We start from the raw sequence: 19,431 nt of genomic DNA, 5'->3' as shown, positions 1-19,431 counted from the left end.
AACGAAGGATTTAATGTTTGTTTTTGTTTATGTGTTTATCACACTTTTGGACTTGGTTTAATGTTTGATCTTTAAATGACATAAAAACGTAGGAAAAAAAATCTCTGCAGAAATTAACATAATTTATTTTTTTAATTTTTATTTTCAATCTGTAATATATATGAAAACTAAATCTACCAACTTTGAATTTAATGATATATCACACAGTATTTATCAATTTAAAACAAAAAGAGAACCCCAATTTTTATTACTTATATATAACTATTCCGACTTGAGTTGTGATGACAGGTACTTGATAGTGTTATTAAAATATAAGTTATTTCCAGTTTTACGTTTTTTACCAAAGATATTTAAAACTTATAATCAAAACTAAGAATATAACAATTCAATATAATAGGCCTAGATCAACAACTCGATATTCACTTTTTTAAGAGAGATTCCAGCAATAATTTTACTATTTAAGAAACGCGCGTAAATGTGACTGTTTTCTCATACTGAATAGTGTCAAAAAATAAAATTGCTCTGTATGTAAATTGACAAATCATAAATTGCAAAGCCCAACAAAGCAGAGACAATTTAACTGCACTTTTGAATTTATATAAATAAAAAGTGTATTTAATATTTATCCGGTTTCGCCGCAAATTTTGACCTCGTGATACGCTTGAAACCAAACGAGCCACCTATAGATAATATCACACACGTTTGTTTTTATGATAATACCAAAGAAAAACGAAGTATGTTTTCAAAGTAAAAAATCTAAAGTGACTGAATATAATTTAAATCACGGGCACTGGTTACGAGTCAGTGTTTTCTTTTTGTTTCGCTTTATTTTTACCAGCCGCTAAAAACACATGCCTAAAAGAGCATTAAACGGCGTGGTTAATCAAAATAACATTCAAGTTTCAGTTATAAATTAAGAATTCAGTTATGAATATTTTATAAATTTTTATTCTTATAACTTACAAAAAATAAACAATATTTAAATTTATGAAATAGATTGTCTTTTTTTTTAAACAGTACCTAATGTTTCATTTATTGTTTTTATTCCTTTAGATATTTTCAAATTTAATAATGTGATTCATGTTTTATTTTAAAATTATAGCAGACGTCTAAAAGTCACGAGCCATCTTAAACAATAGTTATTTACATAAAAAAATATAACACTCAGAACAAACACAAAAACGTGCACATCAAATAGAAACGTAAAACAATCCAACAAAGAAAAAAGAAAAACAAAAGTGGACACAATTTCACGTTTCCGATTCGTAAAGTTTGGATTGCCAGGTGAAACACCATATGCCCGACCCCACGGAGCTCACACACCTGTAACTGACCATCGTTCACAACCGATTTGGAGTCGCATTCCGACAGAGGTAACCACCTTCCCCCCATCGGTGAAGACAAAGCACGTGCCATTATGGATGTCGAAAGTTCTACACCAGCTAAAATCACTTCGACGAGGACTTCCAATAAAAGGGTAGGTGAAATCAATTTTAGTTTCGCTATATTTCTCTTTACAATATTTCTGAGTATTTATGAGTTTATGTGACGTGCGTTTGAATTTAAAAGAATAGACGTTATTTAATTCACTAACAAATGCTATCAAGCCGGTCTCACATTAATTTACGGAGTATTATTATTATTACAAACTCACTAGGAGTAGTCGCACAGGTCATCAAATACTTCTCTTTGAAAACAACTTGTGGCATTTTTTGGAGTCTGAGTGACAACAAGTCTCCCCAGATATCTAGCACTGTCCACATCTTTCAATAACCATTGCAGATGGATTTGCGTTATCATAACAGCCGCTTACCATTGATTTCTCATTGGCACAACCATCGATCTTCACTGGTCGCTGTTAACGAGTAATCATTGATATTATTATTATTATTATTATTATTATTGTTGTTGTTAATATTATTATTATCATTAGTAGTAGTATTACTAGTATTATTATTGTTACTATTATTTTTTTTTATTATTGCTTTTATTATTATCATTATTATTATTATTATTGGTGGTGTCGGTATTATTATTTTGATTATTAGTACTAGTATTATTATTGTTGTTGTCATTATTATTGTTGTTGTTGTTATTAGTATTAGTATTATTCTTAGTAGTTGTATTGTTATTATTGTTATTATTATTATTGCTATTATTATTGTTATTGTTATTATTATACTTATTATTATTGTTATTATTATTATTGTTATTATTATTATTATTATTATTATTATTGTTTTTGCTGTTATTGTTGGTATTATTATTATTATTATTATTATTATTATTATTATTATTATTATTCAGTACTTGATAGAAATTCTTAAACAGCTCAACATCAATGTTTGCCCACTGACAATAAGAATTACTAGTAATAGTAGTAGCAGTATTCACTCCTTATCAGTGATTACTCATTCTAAATAACAAGCAAAGTTTCCTGTAATCCCTATAACAACACATCTTTGCTTTTTGGTCACGGTTGCTTGTCATTTTGCGTTATCACAACAGTCGTTTATCATTAATTTATCGCTGGTAGGAAATGTAATTCTCTTTAATTTAATTAATTCAATAGACACGATAAATAAAAAAAAATTGCAAGTTCTTGATGAGTGTTGGAGATTATGATTATTTTTTTATGATTAGTAAGGGGTAAACACTTATCAATACTCAAGCGACCCGAGGATATAAATAAACAATAGTCAGTTGACTTCTGAGACAATACTGTAATTATCAGTAATGGTTGAACTTCAGTATTCTTTGTTTATTTAAGAGTACGGCTTAACAGAAACTTGTTCACGTTAGACTTGAAAACGGCCATTTCATAGTCAGCTGATAACAAACTTTGATCATGTAATTTACGTTTAGTTTTAGGCACAGCTAGTAAAGTAAACTTAGCATTTGTTGTAGTTGGATGAGTATGATGGGGGACATAGATAAAGCGTCTTTTTTTAGATGCGGCGAACTTTAAATCAAAATAAATCACACAAAACTAATTATAAAAAAATATGTAGTTTATTTCAGAGATTAAATTTTGGCATTCATAATTTAAGTAAAATTAAGATCATATGACTCCACAGCTCGTGCGTATATGGCGTAATCTAGAGGTTTCATTTTCATAAACTCTCCGTATTAAATTAGGTTGTATTTCGGAAATAATGCGTCGAATGTTGTCTTCGAAGTAGTTTATTGTGTCTGGTTTATCAACGTAGACGTGGAAGTTTACATATCTCCAAGGAAAATAATTAAATCGGATTAAATCGCACGAACGAGGTGATCTGTTCACAAGTTCATTTCCTGAAATTATTCGTCTATCAAATGTTTCTCTCAGTGAGTTGATCGTATCATTTGCAATTTACAAACGCTGCCTGGGTGTCAGTGTCTTCGTGATGAATTGCCAAACCAAGCTGAACTCAAAATAGCCGATAATTGCTAAATGTGCAATTAAATAAAATTGACTTGTCAATTTAAAGTTCGTCACCATAAAAACATCCTGTAGAAGCGCAGTTGAACACTTGTCATGAACATAAGAACAGTGATACATCCGCTACTTCTCTTTTTCGAAAAAGAGAAAATAGGATGAGTCCTCTTTCTCACTGATGCCCGGGTTTGTTTTTTCTCTGGATACTGAGTTACGTTAAGCATCCTCATGATTCTAGTATTCTCCACGCCTGTCAACAGCTGCAAATAATGTGACGGGGGGGGGGCTGGATGATGCCCTCCCTCTTCGGTCTTCCACCTTAGGCCAATTTTTCTAAGACAAACCTATGCTGATAAGGAAGTAGTTTCTGATTATATGATGTTTCTTATCTACTGTGTAGTTTTAATTTCCTTAGTTTCATTATTATTACAATAGTTGTTGTTATTATTATTATTATTATTATTATTATTATTATTATTATTAATGTTATTATTATTATTATTATTATTATTATTATTATTATTATTATTATTATTATTATTATTATTATTATTATTATTATTATTTGCTCACTAGGAGTGGCCACACAAGCCACCACCAAAGCTTGCTCTTTGAGAAGAACTGGTGGTGTCCCCTAGAGTCTGAGTGACAACAAATCTCCCCAGACTTCGAGCACTCTCCACCTCTTTAGATGACTTTTGCAAAGAATTTGAGTTATCGCCACAGCTGCTTACCATTGATTTCTCGTTGGTGGTGATCATTGGTCTCCATTGGGATTTGGGTGGCAATAAGCCTTTCCAAGGTCCCAGTTCTCTGTGACCTTGGGAATGCAGCATTCAGCCAGCGAAGGTCTGATTAGTATTTTTCTTCTTCTTCTTCTTCTTCTTCTTCTTCTTCTTCTTCTTCTTCTTCTTCTTCTTCTTATTATTATTATTATTATTATTACTATTTTCGTTGCTATTGTTGTTTCTTCCTAGGGATTTTCACATACGTCATTATTCATAGATAATGATCAGTAGTGTTCATTGAAGTTGAAGTCGAAGTCGAAGTCTGATATCTCGCTAGCATGGACCGTTGGTTTTCTTTGGAAGTTGAATGAAATTACGTTCTTTAAAGTTCCAGTAATATCGGCAAATTTCAAGTGGCGGTCATATTTGTGCTCTCCCCTTCGCTATATCCATCCTCCTTGGCAATTCAAAACAATATTGTGTGATACTAAGGAGGTTGTGCGACTGATTTTCTTATATATTTAAACGGAATTTATAGGGATTTTTAGTGTTCTCTTTTTTTTCTTGTGATGTTCTTGCTCTATTTAACTTTGTACAAAATCGGACTATTTCCTTTTTAATTGGATATTTTCAGTTATTGATTTTTCATACTTATCAAGGGCATTCCGATACAAAACTTCAAAACCCCCTACGGCGTATAAAGTAGGTTCGTGTGAAATTAAAAAGAAATACTCGAGCCGTTTCGGAGTCTATGTGGAATGAACTTACACGCACAGCGACATAGTACCGTTTTTATATAAATAGCGATAAATATATATTGGCAAGAAAATCTTGTATTGTTTGGGCTTTGATATGAAATTATGTTTATATATATATATATATATATATATATATATATATATATATATATATATATATATATATATATATATATATATATATATATATACATACTAGCAGGCAGCCCGGCATTAGCCAGTCGTAAAATACGCTTAAATATGATATTCTAATTAATACAGATTTCTTATTTATTATCGTATTAATTATTAAATTATATTGGACTCAATATATAGAAATGATTTAAAAAGTTTAAAAATAAAATGACTCGTGGGACACAGCCGAGAATCGAAACCAAAACGTGTAGCTTATGATTTACATTCTCTTTTGATGTTATTGCCTGAGCTATGAAGATATGTTTGCTGCAAGGCATAAAATTTATAACATGGCCAATAACTATTACGTTATGCATGCATATTCGTAATGCTGTCGTTTAAGTTTTACCTGGAAAATTCCAATTTTTTTAATTTTCACATTTTTCCACCGATTTTCCCCCGCTAAAACCTAAATATAAAGTTTTACATCAGTTCGAATACCCTATATATAAAGTTTCATGTCGGTTAACCAAAAACTGACAGAGGAGTTTTGTAGGCAAAATATTTTAAACAAATATATATACGCATACATAAATATACATAGCAAGAGGGTTGTGTTTGCTATAAGCTTTTTACATAAATATTACGCAATTATAAATCATATAGAATATCTGCATGGATATAATTACACGTAATAGGTAGCTAAAGATGATCATCCTACAAGAAAACCGAAAAAAAAAACATTAATAGGGAATTAATTAAAATGAATGTTTAAAAGAATATGCAAATTAGCTTGCAGATGAATGCAATTCCACGATCCATATATAACAAAGTTTTATTTTTATCTTAATGAATAGAAAATATATTTTAATATGAATATCGATACAAAAAAACACGCAAATGTATAGGAAAATGATATATATATATATATATATATATATATATATATATATAAACATATACCATCATATTGACATTTTTATTCGGACATCTTTCATTTATGTAACGATATATATGCACTTTTTCGCGGCCGTGCAGTTAAATGCATAGTCTTTAAGTCCCCGAGAATGAAATAGGCTTCCAAGCTCAACGACGCCCAAATTTCTGAACAATATATTAACATGAACATGTTATATATCAAGTGATCTTCAAATATGATTTGAATTATATTAAAAGTTTATATAATAACTTTGAACTTTGACCCCCTTAATCGCCACATTTCTGTCCGAAAACCAATCACATCGATTTTCCCAAATCTCAGTACCCTGTATATCAAATTTCGAATCTGTAGGCTTACAATTGACAGAGTTATTGCGCAGACACACAGACACACAGACAGACACTTTCATTTTTATATATATATTGACTAGCATTTCGGCCCGGCGTTGCCCGGGTGTTTGGAGGTATATGTTGAGCAAAAAAAAAGGTCAATTTTTTTTAAGTTGACGCCTATTATGACCCCTCAACATTTATTGTTTTGGGCTCAAATCAAGTCATTAAGTTAGACCCATGTCTTAGAAACCTATATCTAAAATTTCAAGTGTTTAGACTAAAAAATGTCGGAGGAGTTTGATAGAGTTCTCAAAAGTTAAATCGTTGAACTTTGACCCCTTAATCGCCAAATTTCTGGCCGAAATTCAGTCACATCGATTTTCCCACATCTCAGTACCCTGTATATCAAATTTCGATCCTGTAGACTAAAAATTGACAGAGTTATTGCGAAGGGAAATGTACACAGACACACACACATACACTTTCACTTTTATAGATATAAAGATACAAGATATAAAGAAAATAAGAAATGTAATCAATAAATGGCCACAGATAAGCCACGCAGAAATCATTTCAGCGTTCATTTTCAAAATAGAATAGGCAATGAACATTCTTAAAAAGTACAGCTATGACACAATGTTTTGGATTTTGAGATGTGAATTGATATGTACTGTTTGAATTATTCGGATTACTGTTCACTATTGGGTGCCTCGGTTTTCTTCAAGGGTGTTATGTTGAACTTGAGAATCGGAGATCTACACGGAAGTTCAGAGGTGACCCTTTATATAATCCATGAACGGAAAAAGTCCTGGCACATATAACAGTGTTAACGTGTTATTCAGTTTGAAGTGACACTTTTCTTTAGGTAAGGGTTTACTTTTCAATAAAGACGCTAGTAAGAATACAATTACGAATTATTTAAAACTTCTACTCAGTCATGGTTTACGAAACAACACCGACTTTACTTAGTAGATTAAAACAAGGATGTTTCCTTCGGTGATCCATATAGGCATACGAGAAGGTCATAAACGTTAGGAAAATAACACCTAAGATGGGATTATTAGTGCGAATAATCTAAATAAGCACAGCCATTATATATCAAATATTCTGGAAACTACACAGCTGAAATGTTTCCTTATTAGTTCATACTAATAATAATTGCAGTCAAGTAAACTTAGTGAATTTCAATCCGAAATAGGGGAACAGTAAAAAATAAAAGACAATTAAGAAGTTGAATGATAGGAACAATGCAAAAGACGAAGCATTTAAACACCATTAACTCTCAAACATACATGTTGTTGTTATTATTGAATTTATTTGCTTCCCCACCAAAACAAATTAGGCACAAGGCCGTTTTTAATGTGGGGTAAAAACCAGCTCCCCTAAAAGTAGGCAAAAAGGGGGCACTCTGGTTACCAAAAATAATAATTGTCCCAGTATAGAGGGTTTCCCCTCCATTGACTGGCACAAAATATCTTAAGTGCAGCATCTGCAGAACATATACTACACTTTGATCCCGACCCGAAGGCCAAGACTACTACTACTACTACTACTACTACTACTACTACTACTACTAGGAGTTTTTACACAGGCCATCATAAGAGAGTATTCACTAGCGACAATCTGTGGTGTCTCCTGAAGCCTGCGTTAAAAGTCTTCACAGATATCTAGTATTTTCCATTTCTCCGGCAATATTTGCAGAGAAATTTGCGTTATCACTATACCTGTTTACCATTGATTTCTCGTTGGCACCGACTGTTGGCTTTCACTAGATTTCGGGTGGATATAACCTTTCTAATGTTCCAGTTTTTTTCCCACTCATCCAGTGGAGAGTTTCGCACTCATTTCGTAGAGGTCTGGCTAGTGCTTTCTCCCTTATGTCTTTCCATCCTCCTTAATCTTTTTGTGTGGTGCCAATTCATGTTAATACTACATTTTTGTGGAGTAGCTATAAATCATTATTATTATCATTATTATTATTATTATTATTAGTAGTAGTAGTAGTAGTAGTAGTAGTATTGAAGTTCTAATATTTATTGATAACGTTTAACAATATACTTTAATATATATATATATACATATATATATATATATATATATATATATATATTATATATACATATGTGTGTGTGTGTGTGGAAATCTCCTTTATTTCCTCATAATATATACCAACCCTTATTTAAGAAGTTCAATGTAATTATAGAGCAATATAGTGAATGACAAAAGTTTATATTCCGAAGTTCATGATGTTGACATTCTTACACTTTATTCCTTTAATTCAGTTGGCATTTACAATTCTTGACAGTATCTGTTTCGTAGCACAATATCAATCACTTAATATTATTATATCAATTAGTGAATCTATTTTGCCCTTAACTAGTAAGAAAAAATAGCAACAATCAATCCATCAAAAGGAAATAAAATGCGTTTCTAATGAAACGCATTTTATAATATTGATATATTAATTAAGTGATTAGTTATTGTGCTACGAAACAGATACTGTCAAGTATTGTAAATATCAACTATATTATAGAAATAAATTGTAAGATGATCAACATCATGGACTTTGGAATATAGACTTTCGTCATTCATTCACTATATATATATGTGTGTGTGTGTGTGTGTGTGTGTGTGTGTGTGTGTGTGTGAAATATACTTTTTCCAGAGGTAAAGCAAGAAATTAATATTTTTATTATATACAGTTTTCGAAAATCCCGATAGTGTAATTCTACAGTTATAATGATATAATTAAATATTATTGGATAAAAACAACTATTATGAAAAGGATTGTGGAAAAAAATAAAATGAATGCAAGTTGTAGAAAGGTTTTTCTATATCTGGGCGTTCCTTCTTTTTAGATGCATTGAAGTTAAACCTTTCAAAAAAAAAAAAAAAAAAAAAAAAAAAAACGGCTCATATATTTTGCTTTTGGTGTTATGCCGAAACAATTGTATTCTGAAAAGAAAAATACAAAGATGAAAAAGGAAAACTGAAAATTGTTTAGATGTTCATCGATGTTTCTTATTTATTATTCAAAACTTTCTCAAGATAACTTATTTGAAGAAAGATAGAAAAAAATAATAAATATTAAAGTTTGGGTATACGTGGTGTGTCTATGGTGTGAATATGGTTGGTTGTTTTTGTTTTACGGCATATCAACCCTTTTCAGGTTATTTAATGCCGAATCCAAAGATTGAAGAAAAAATTTTTAATAGAATATATTTGTTGTTTTCAAGTCCGTTTCTATTTAACCCATAGTCGGGACCCTAACAGGTACTACCACTCCGGGTTAGAGTGGACCTGGTAGCAATGGCAATTAAAGGGTGGTTTCACACTCCCCAAAGCCTGCAAGCTGGGTCCTCACCGCTGGATATAGTTTAAGGTCATACCCAGGACCTATGATGTGGATAAATATTTTTTTTTCGAAAAAAAGAAAAAAAAAACATTTAAGATTTAATTCCCCAATATGTGATGGGTCCATGAAATGCCGGGGATGTTCTTTTTTGTTGCTTTATTTTTTAAATTTAAAACATAAACGTCAAAATACAAAAAAAAAATAGTGTACGTCTATAAAGTGGAAGATATATTTTTAATATCAACTTTACGTACGGAGAGTTGTAGAGAACGAGATGTGAAAATAGCAAGCCTCGATCTTAATTAAAACGTTCTTTCTGTTAAGATTATTAATCTAATTCGAAGAGGTAGGTTGTAGAAAGGTTCACGTTGATTAATCGTGTTAGGAGTTATTATTTATTAAGACATGTAGAATAAAGTATATTTAATTTAAGCCGACAAAAAAAGCTGCAAATTTTTTTTAAAATTAGAAAAACTAAAAACTGACAGACACAAGTCGAATTAATGTGTCTATTTTAAGCTTGCACTAATGAAAAAAGTGAGCTAACTGCTTTCGTTTCAATTTTAGCTGATGTCACCTAAGTCATGCTTAAAAAAACAACAAACTTTGGAAATCACTACTTGGTATCGGCACAGGTATTGTTCTTGGCCTTCGGGCCAGGATCAGAGTGTAGTCTCTGTTCTGATGATTTACTTAAATTAGGTTGTTCCTTGGTCAATGTAGGGGTACCTTTTACACTGATGACAATTACTATTTTTTGGGATACTGCAAGAGTGCCCCCGTTAGGGGGGAACTGGTTTCCCCCCACATTAAAAACGACACTGTGCCTAATTTGCTTTCGCGGGAAGCAAATAAATACTTGATATTATATATTGAGTACAATGTAATAATCACTAGTGAATTTATGGATGTTTTCTGTCTTTTTGTTCTGGATCGATGCATCGTTTCATCGTGTATGTTAGCCTATTTAGACAGTTGTTCTCTTCTTGTAATTTTTAGAACGTTTCATCTCATAAAACATCCATTTTTCTTTAAGGTCGAAAGCTGAAATCCACAGACGTGTAAAGTAAAGATAATCGATTGTAATCGAATCTTCCGGTGATTGAAAGTTTGATCACTAGTTCAGGCGATAAGGACACAATGAAAAGACACTGAAAACTTTAATCAGAATGAAAGCAAGCTTCCAGCGTTGATCAAATAAATTCCGAAAAAATATAAGAAAAACATAATTAAAAAGAAATTCCGTATCTTTAATAGGACTTGCGCTAATATAGACCTGTAGACAAAATGTATGCAATGCACACACACACACATACATACACACATATATATATGGTGAATAAATGACCATACACTATATTCCAAAGTTCATAATGTTGACCATTTTATAATTTATACCTTTAATTCAGTTGATATTTACATCATGAACTATGGAATATAGTATTTTGTTATTTATTCATTATATTGCTCTGTAATTATATTGAGCTTCTTAAATAAGGATTAGTATATATTACAAGGAAATAACATATATTTTCCCAGAAACATATATATATATATATATATATATATATATATATATATATATATAAAATATATTTTAGTCATCGACATACAGACCTGTTTCGTTGTATCACAACTCATCAGTGCCGCTAGACTAACACCTCTCCCAAGCCGAGGATCGAACCTAGAACCGTCGTGATGACAGTCGGCAGTCCTATCCCCTTGACTACGGAATCGGTGGCCGAAATTAACTTGTCAGAACGATTATTTAAATAAACATTCGTCTGCTACTCGTAGAGGGCTCAAACGTTTGTTTGTAAACAAATCGCGAGCTTCGCATTATTTCAGCTAAATTAAGTAGCGAGTAAGATAATTTACAAGAGTGCTCTACCAAAGAGGGGAGCTTTATAAAATATATTTTAGTCATCGACATACAGACCTGTTTCGTTGTATCACAACTCATCAGTGCCGCTAGACTAACACCTCTCCCAAGCCGAGGATCGAACCTAGAACCGTCGTGATGACAGTCGGCAGTCCTATCCCCTTGACTACGGAATCGGTGGCCGAAATTAACTTGTCAGAACGATTATTTAAATAAACATTCGTCTGCTACTCGTAGAGGGCTCAAACGTTTGTTTGTAAACAAATCGCGAGCTTCGCATTATTTCAGCTAAATTAAGTAGCGAGTAAGATAATTTACAAGAGTGCTCTACCAAAGAGGGGAGCTTTATAAAATATATTTTAGTCATCGACATACAGACCTGTTTCGTTGTATCACAACTCATCAGTGCCGCTAGACTAACACCTCTCCCAAGCCGAGGATCGAACCTAGAACCGTCGTGATGATAGTCGGCAGTCCTATCCCCTTGACTACGGAATCGGTGGCCGAAATTAACTTGTCAGAACGATTATTTAAATAAACATTCGTCTGCTACTCGTAGAGGGCTCAAACGTTTGTTTGTAAACAAATCGCGAGCTTCGCATTATTTCAGCTAAATTAAGTAGCGAGTAAGATAATTTACAAGAGTGCTCTACCAAAGAGGGGAGCTTTATAAAATATATTTTAGTCATCGACATACAGACCTGTTTCGTTGTATCACAACTCATCAGTGCCGCTAGACTAACACCTCTCCCAAGCCGAGGATCGAACCTAGAACCGTCGTGATGACAGTCGGCAGTCCTATCCCCTTGACTACGGAATCGGTGGCCGAAATTAACTTGTCAGAACGATTATTTAAATAAACATTCGTCTGCTACTCGTAGAGGGCTCAAACGTTTGTTTGTAAACAAATCGCGAGCTTCGCATTATTTCAGCTAAATTAAGTAGCGAGTAAGATAATTTACAAGAGTGCTCTACCAAAGAGGGGAGCTTTATAAAATATATTTTAGTCATCGACATACAGACCTGTTTCGTTGTATCACAACTCATCAGTGCCGCTAGACTAACACCTCTCCCAAGCCGAGGATCGAACCTAGAACCGTCGTGATGACAGTCGGCAGTCCTATCCCCTTGACTACGGAATCGGTGGCCGAAATTAACTTGTCAGAACGATTATTTAAATAAACATTCGTCTGCTACTCGTAGAGGGCTCAAACTTTTGTTTGTAAACAAATCGCGAGCTTCGCATTATTTCAGCTAAATTAAGTAGCGAGTAAGATAATTTACAAGAGTGCTCTACCAAAGAGGGGAGCTTTATAAAATATATTTTAGTCATCGACATACAGACCTGTTTCGTTGTATCACAACTCATCAGTGCCGCTAGACTAACACCTCTCCCAAGCCGAGGATCGAACCTAGAACCGTCGTGATGACAGTCGGCAGTCCTATCCCCTTGACTACGGAATCGGTGGCCGAAATTAACTTGTCAGAACGATTATTTAAATAAACATTCGTCTGCTACTCGTAGAGGGCTCAAACGTTTGTTTGTAAACAAATCGCGAGCTTCGCATTATTTCAGCTAAATTAAGTAGCGAGTAAGATAATTTACAAGAGTGCTCTACCAAAGAGGGGAGCTTTATAAAATATATTTTAGTCATCGACATACAGACCTGTTTCGTTGTATCACAACTCATCAGTGCCGCTAGACTAACACCTCTCCCAAGCCGAGGATCGAACCTAGAACCGTCGTGATGACAGTCGGCAGTCCTATCCCCTTGACTACGGAATCGGTGGCCGAAATTAACTTGTCAGAACGATTATTTAAATAAACATTCGTCTGCTACTCGTAGAGGGCTCAAACGTTTGTTTGTAAACAAATCGCGAGCTTCGCATTATTTCAGCTAAATTAAGTAGCGAGTAAGATAATTTACAAGAGTGCTCTACCAAAGAGGGGAGCTTTATAAAATATATTTTAGTCATCGACATACAGACCTGTTTCGTTGTATCACAACTCATCAGTGCCGCTAGACTAACACCTCTCCCAAGCCGAGGATCGAACCTAGAACCGTCGTGATGATAGTCGGCAGTCCTATCCCCTTGACTACGGAATCGGTGGCCGAAATTAACTTGTCAGAACGATTATTTAAATAAACATTCGTCTGCTACTCGTAGAGGGCTCAAACGTTTGTTTGTAAACAAATCGCGAGCTTCGCATTATTTCAGCTAAATTAAGTAGCGAGTAAGATAATTTACAAGAGTGCTCTACCAAAGAGGGGAGCTTTATAAAATATATTTTAGTCATCGACATACAGACCTGTTTCGTTGTATCACAACTCATCAGTGCCGCTAGACTAACACCTCTCCCAAGCCGAGGATCGAACCTAGAACCGTCGTGATGACAGTCGGCAGTCCTATCCCCTTGACTACGGAATCGGTGGCCGAAATTAACTTGTCAGAACGATTATTTAAATAAACATTCGTCTGCTACTCGTAGAGGGCTCAAACGTTTGTTTGTAAACAAATCGCGAGCTTCGCATTATTTCAGCTAAATTAAGTAGCGAGTAAGATAATTTACAAGAGTGCTCTACCAAAGAGGGGAGCTTTATAAAATATATTTTAGTCATCGACATACAGACCTGTTTCGTTGTATCACAACTCATCAGTGCCGCTAGACTAACACCTCTCCCAAGCCGAGGATCGAACCTAGAACCGTCGTGATGACAGTCGGCAGTCCTATCCCCTTGACTACGGAATCGGTGGCCGAAATTAACTTGTCAGAACGATTATTTAAATAAACATTCGTCTGCTACTCGTAGAGGGCTCAAACTTTTGTTTGTAAACAAATCGCGAGCTTCGCATTATTTCAGCTAAATTAAGTAGCGAGTAAGATAATTTACAAGAGTGCTCTACCAAAGAGGGGAGCTTTATAAAATATATTTTAGTCATCGACATACAGACCTGTTTCGTTGTATCACAACTCATCAGTGCCGCTAGACTAACACCTCTCCCAAGCCGAGGATCGAACCTAGAACCGTCGTGATGACAGTCGGCAGTCCTATCCCCTTGACTACGGAATCGGTGGCCGAAATTAACTTGTCAGAACGATTATTTAAATAAACATTCGTCTGCTACTCGTAGAGGGCTCAAACGTTTGTTTGTAAACAAATCGCGAGCTTCGCATTATTTCAGCTAAATTAAGTAGCGAGTAAGATAATTTACAAGAGTGCTCTACCAAAGAGGGGAGCTTTATAAAATATATTTTAGTCATCGACATACAGACCTGTTTCGTTGTATCACAACTCATCAGTGCCGCTAGACTAACACCTCTCCCAAGCCGAGGATCGAACCTAGAACCGTCGTGATGACAGTCGGCAGTCCTATCCCCTTGACTACGGAATCGGTGGCCGAAATTAACTTGTCAGAACGATTATTTAAATAAACATTCGTCTGCTACTCGTAGAGGGCTCAAACGTTTGTTTGTAAACAAATCGCGAGCTTCGCATTATTTCAGCTAAATTAAGTAGCGAGTAAGATAATTTACAAGAGTGCTCTACCAAAGAGGGGAGCTTTATAAAATATATTTTAGTCATCGACATACAGACCTGTTTCGTTGTATCACAACTCATCAGTGCCGCTAGACTAACACCTCTCCCAAGCCGAGGATCGAACCTAGAACCGTCGTGATGACAGTCGGCAGTCCTATCCCCTTGACTACGGAATCGGTGGCCGAAATTAACTTGTCAGAACGATTATTTAAATAAACATTCGTCTGCTACTCGTAGAGGGCTCAAACGTTTGTTTGTAAACAAATCGCGAGCTTCGCATTATTTCAGCTAAATTAAGTAGCGAGTAAGATAATTTACAAGAGTGCTCTACCAAAGAGGGGAGCTTTATAAAATATATTTTAGTCATCGACATACAGACCTGTTTCGTTGTATCACAACTCATCAGTGCCGCTAGACTAACACCTCTCCCAAGCCGAGGATCGAACCTATATATATATATTGTTAATTTGTTGTCATTTTTTGTTTTGTTTTTGCGATGCTTTTTGAATGAATGAAATTATTCATAAGTGAATTTTTACCTAAATATTAGTTGGGAATAATTTTCCTTTAGACCAATTTGGTACCCCCAAATGAAGAGTGCTATATGTATTGTTTTTTTAAATATAATTATCTACTGACACGTGTTTGCTGTCTACGAATCACCAGAGTGGCTGAATCTCTCTCTCTCTCTCTCTCTCTCTCTCTCTCTCTCTCTCTCTCTATATATATATATATATATATATATATATATATATATGTGTGTGTGTGTGTGTGTGTGTGTGTTGTGTCTACATTTGTACTTATAAGAGGCATATCGTGTTTAATTCGCACGCAGTCGATTGACATTTTCATTCAGTCTTCTGAAGTTCATATCACCTTTGAAGAAATGTACGCACATTTTTATTCCCAAATACAAAATACCTGCCGCGTTAAGGGTGTCCTTTTTGGAGGACAATGGCTAAGTCTTAACACATGTAATTCATTTTTCCAAGTAGACATTTCTGTAAAGTAAGCCGTACACATACGCATCTGAATGACATCCGTGCGGACACACACACACACACACACACACACATACACACACACACACACACACACACACACACACACACACACGAACAGACACACGAACACACGAACACACACATACATATATATGTGCGCATCTATGTGTATAATATAACTTATCCGACAAGCTAGGAGTATAAAAATTCAAACGATCTATATATATATATATATATATATATATATATATATATATATATATATATATAGATGTACATTTACATATATGTATATTTACACACACACACATCTATATATATATATATATATATATATATATATATATATATATATATATATATTGGGAGACAGATATAAACGAAGCTTAAAGATCGCCCGACATTGTCGAACACATATTGATTCCTTTATTTTTTATTTAAAACCGGTGGTACCTATACTGTTATGATGTTCTGTAACACACACCCACGTACACACATACATCCCCCCACGCGCATATATATTGTTTTTGAGTTGATATAAAGTAGATCTATATTTAAGGTATTTATCCTTTACAAAATCGTCCAAATGATTGCAAATAACAACTCCATTGAGGTTATGTTTCCGTCTTCAGTGCCACTATACAAGTTGATTGTAGATCGATATTAAAAGTAAAGAATCTATTCACAATCATAATTTCTGCCTATTCGTTTACATGCTAATTTAATTTTACATTTAATATATATATATATATATATATATATATACATATATATATATATTATAATTGTAAATAAGTCGTTCTCATTTTCATCATTAATTTTAATTTCTTCCCCATAGTTTCTTTTTTTAAAAAAGGTAAAAAATGGCATCGTTTGCCCCTGATGAGGATGGCGAAAGACGCCTAGGCTCCAAACGAATTCTTTTTTCTGTCATTTGTAAATTCTGTACCATAAATAAACTCTTTTAATATATATATATATATATATATATATATATATATATATATATATATATATATATATATATATATATATATAATTGGGGTGCCAGTTAGTAGGATCAGATATTGGACAACACTTAGTAGATAAAAAGGACTGTGAGTCTACATGATCTCCGGAGTGTTCCACCTTCCTATACGCGAGGCGCTTGCCAACAGTTCTAGCCCCCCCTACTTTGTGTAAGCAGAGAAACTTTCGGTTACAGTTGGACATAGTTTTATTTATTTATTTGTTTGTTTGTTTCTATCCCTTTCGCATACTAGTATTAGTATTTCTAAAAAAAGAAAATAAAAAAAAAGATGCTTTCCTTCTTTCAGACATACATCCTTGAAAAATTTGTTTGACGAAAAGCGCTTCGGGTTTTATTACAATTCGTTATTCTTTTAATCGACTTATTTATTTTATAACATTTCTGACTGAACACGACGGGGTATTTTTTTCCGATTTTGTTGGATAACATTTCAATTCGCCGAGCGGTCTTTTTTGTTGTTATATATTACGGCGCTCAGTAGTTGTTGTTCGGCCATATTCTTCTCAAGCGCTTCCTATCGGTACATCCGATCCCCAATAAAGAATATGACGACAACAACAATCGCTCCTGACTATTTATCGCTTTTTATATATGGTGGATTCTCTCACCGAAGACGATGAATGAAGGTTCAGTATGTAATCTTTAGCAGCTCCTAAACTCTGTGAAACCACACACACGTATATATACATATTTTTTTAAAAACTTTCTTATGTGTGGGCCGTAGAATTCATCTGCAAAGGGTCTAGCTAATTTGCATATTCTTTTAAACATTCAGTTTAATTAATTACCTAATAATTTTTTTGGTTTTCTTATGGGATGATCATTTTTAGTTAACTATTACGTGTAATTATATTCATGCAGACATTCTACATAATTTATACTTGCGTAATATTTGCGTAAAAAGGTCATAGTAAACACAGACCTCTTTCTATATATATTTATGTATGCGTATATATACATATAAATGTATTTAAACAAACATTGCTTACCAAACTCCTCTGCCAGTTTTTTGCCTACAGACATGAAACTTAATATATAGGGTATTCAAACAAATGTGTTGCATTTCCGCTGGGGAAAATGGGTGTAAATAAAAAAGTGGAATTTGCCAGTTGAAGGTCGAATGACGGCATTACGAATATGCATGCGTAACGTAAGAGCTATTAATTCATATTTTCATTTTTAGCCTTGCAGCAAACATGTCTTCATAGCTCAGGCATAACATCAAGGGATGAGTAAATCATAAGATAAGCGTTTTGGTTTCGGTTCTCGGTGGTAGCGCATTATATAAAAATAAATACGAAGTCTGCATAAATCAAAATATAATATTTAAGCGTATTTTACGACCGGGTTAGCGGAGCGGCCTGCTAGTGTGTGTGTATATATATATATATATATATATATATATAAACATGCCAAACAAACACCACCCCATACACACACACACACACACACACACACACACACACACACACACACACACACACATATATATATATATATATATATATATATATATATATATATATATATACTAGCAAAAGTACCCGTCGTTGACTGGGTTCAAAAACAGCTTACAGAAAATGGACTCTGATTTATGAAAGTATGATAGGTTATGAAAAGGAACGGTTGTAAATTTGGGTTAAATTTGGGGGTATCAAAACCAAAGCAAAATATGATGAAAGTAAAAATAAAATAGATAGACCCCATAATTTATTATACCATACCTGTTCACACTGAAACACTTATCACAATATTCTGTGGATCTATATTAAAAAACCTTGTTAAACTTTGCGACATATTTCCATTCTATGGGGGTCAGGCGCGAACGAACACCCCATAATTTTATTATACCATATTTTTTCAGACTGAAACATAATTATCAAAGTATACTTACGCAGATAGATATGAAAAGTCTTTATTAAAGTGTGTGCCTATTTCCATTCTGTGAGGTCAGGCGCGAACGCAGACCCCACAATTTTATTATACCATCCCTATTAAAGTTAAAATATACTTATCAAAGTATTATTATGTATATCAAAATACTTGTAAACGTTTTTTTTTTATTTAAATTTTTTTATTTCCATACTTTGTGGACCAGGCACGTACGCTGATCCACAATTTTAATGAATCATCTTTATGCCAGATCAAACATACCCATTCCTGTGTCTCGATACATCTTCCATCATTATATATGATCACTTTTCTATAATAGTCAACTATATAGGAGCCTAATCGTGACTAGACACACATACACACACACACATACACACACAGACGTTCAGCTTTATATATATATATATATATATATATATATATATACATATATAT

At 33.6% G+C, this 19,431-nt stretch overlaps 1 protein-coding gene across 1 annotated transcript in view; it reads left to right on the top strand.

The window, feature by feature from the left end:
- Positions 1-1,285: 1,285 nt before the first annotated feature.
- The window catches only part of LOC145299745 (uncharacterized), a 31,881-nt gene continuing 13,735 nt past the window's right edge, over positions 1,286-19,431 (top strand). Inside the window, exon 1 of the mRNA XM_080144429.1 lies at positions 1,286-1,477. Within this exon, the coding sequence (XP_080000555.1) occupies positions 1,418-1,477 (60 nt within the window). The 5' untranslated portion in view covers positions 1,286-1,417. The remainder of the gene's footprint in view (positions 1,478-19,431) is intronic.

The sequence above is a fragment of the Euprymna scolopes genome, chromosome 2 (assembly GCF_053919585.1).
Source record: "Euprymna scolopes isolate OS-2025 chromosome 2, ASM5391958v1, whole genome shotgun sequence".
NCBI lineage: Eukaryota > Metazoa > Mollusca > Cephalopoda > Sepiida > Sepiolidae > Euprymna > Euprymna scolopes.
This window is presented reverse-complemented; position numbering and strand designations above follow the sequence as displayed.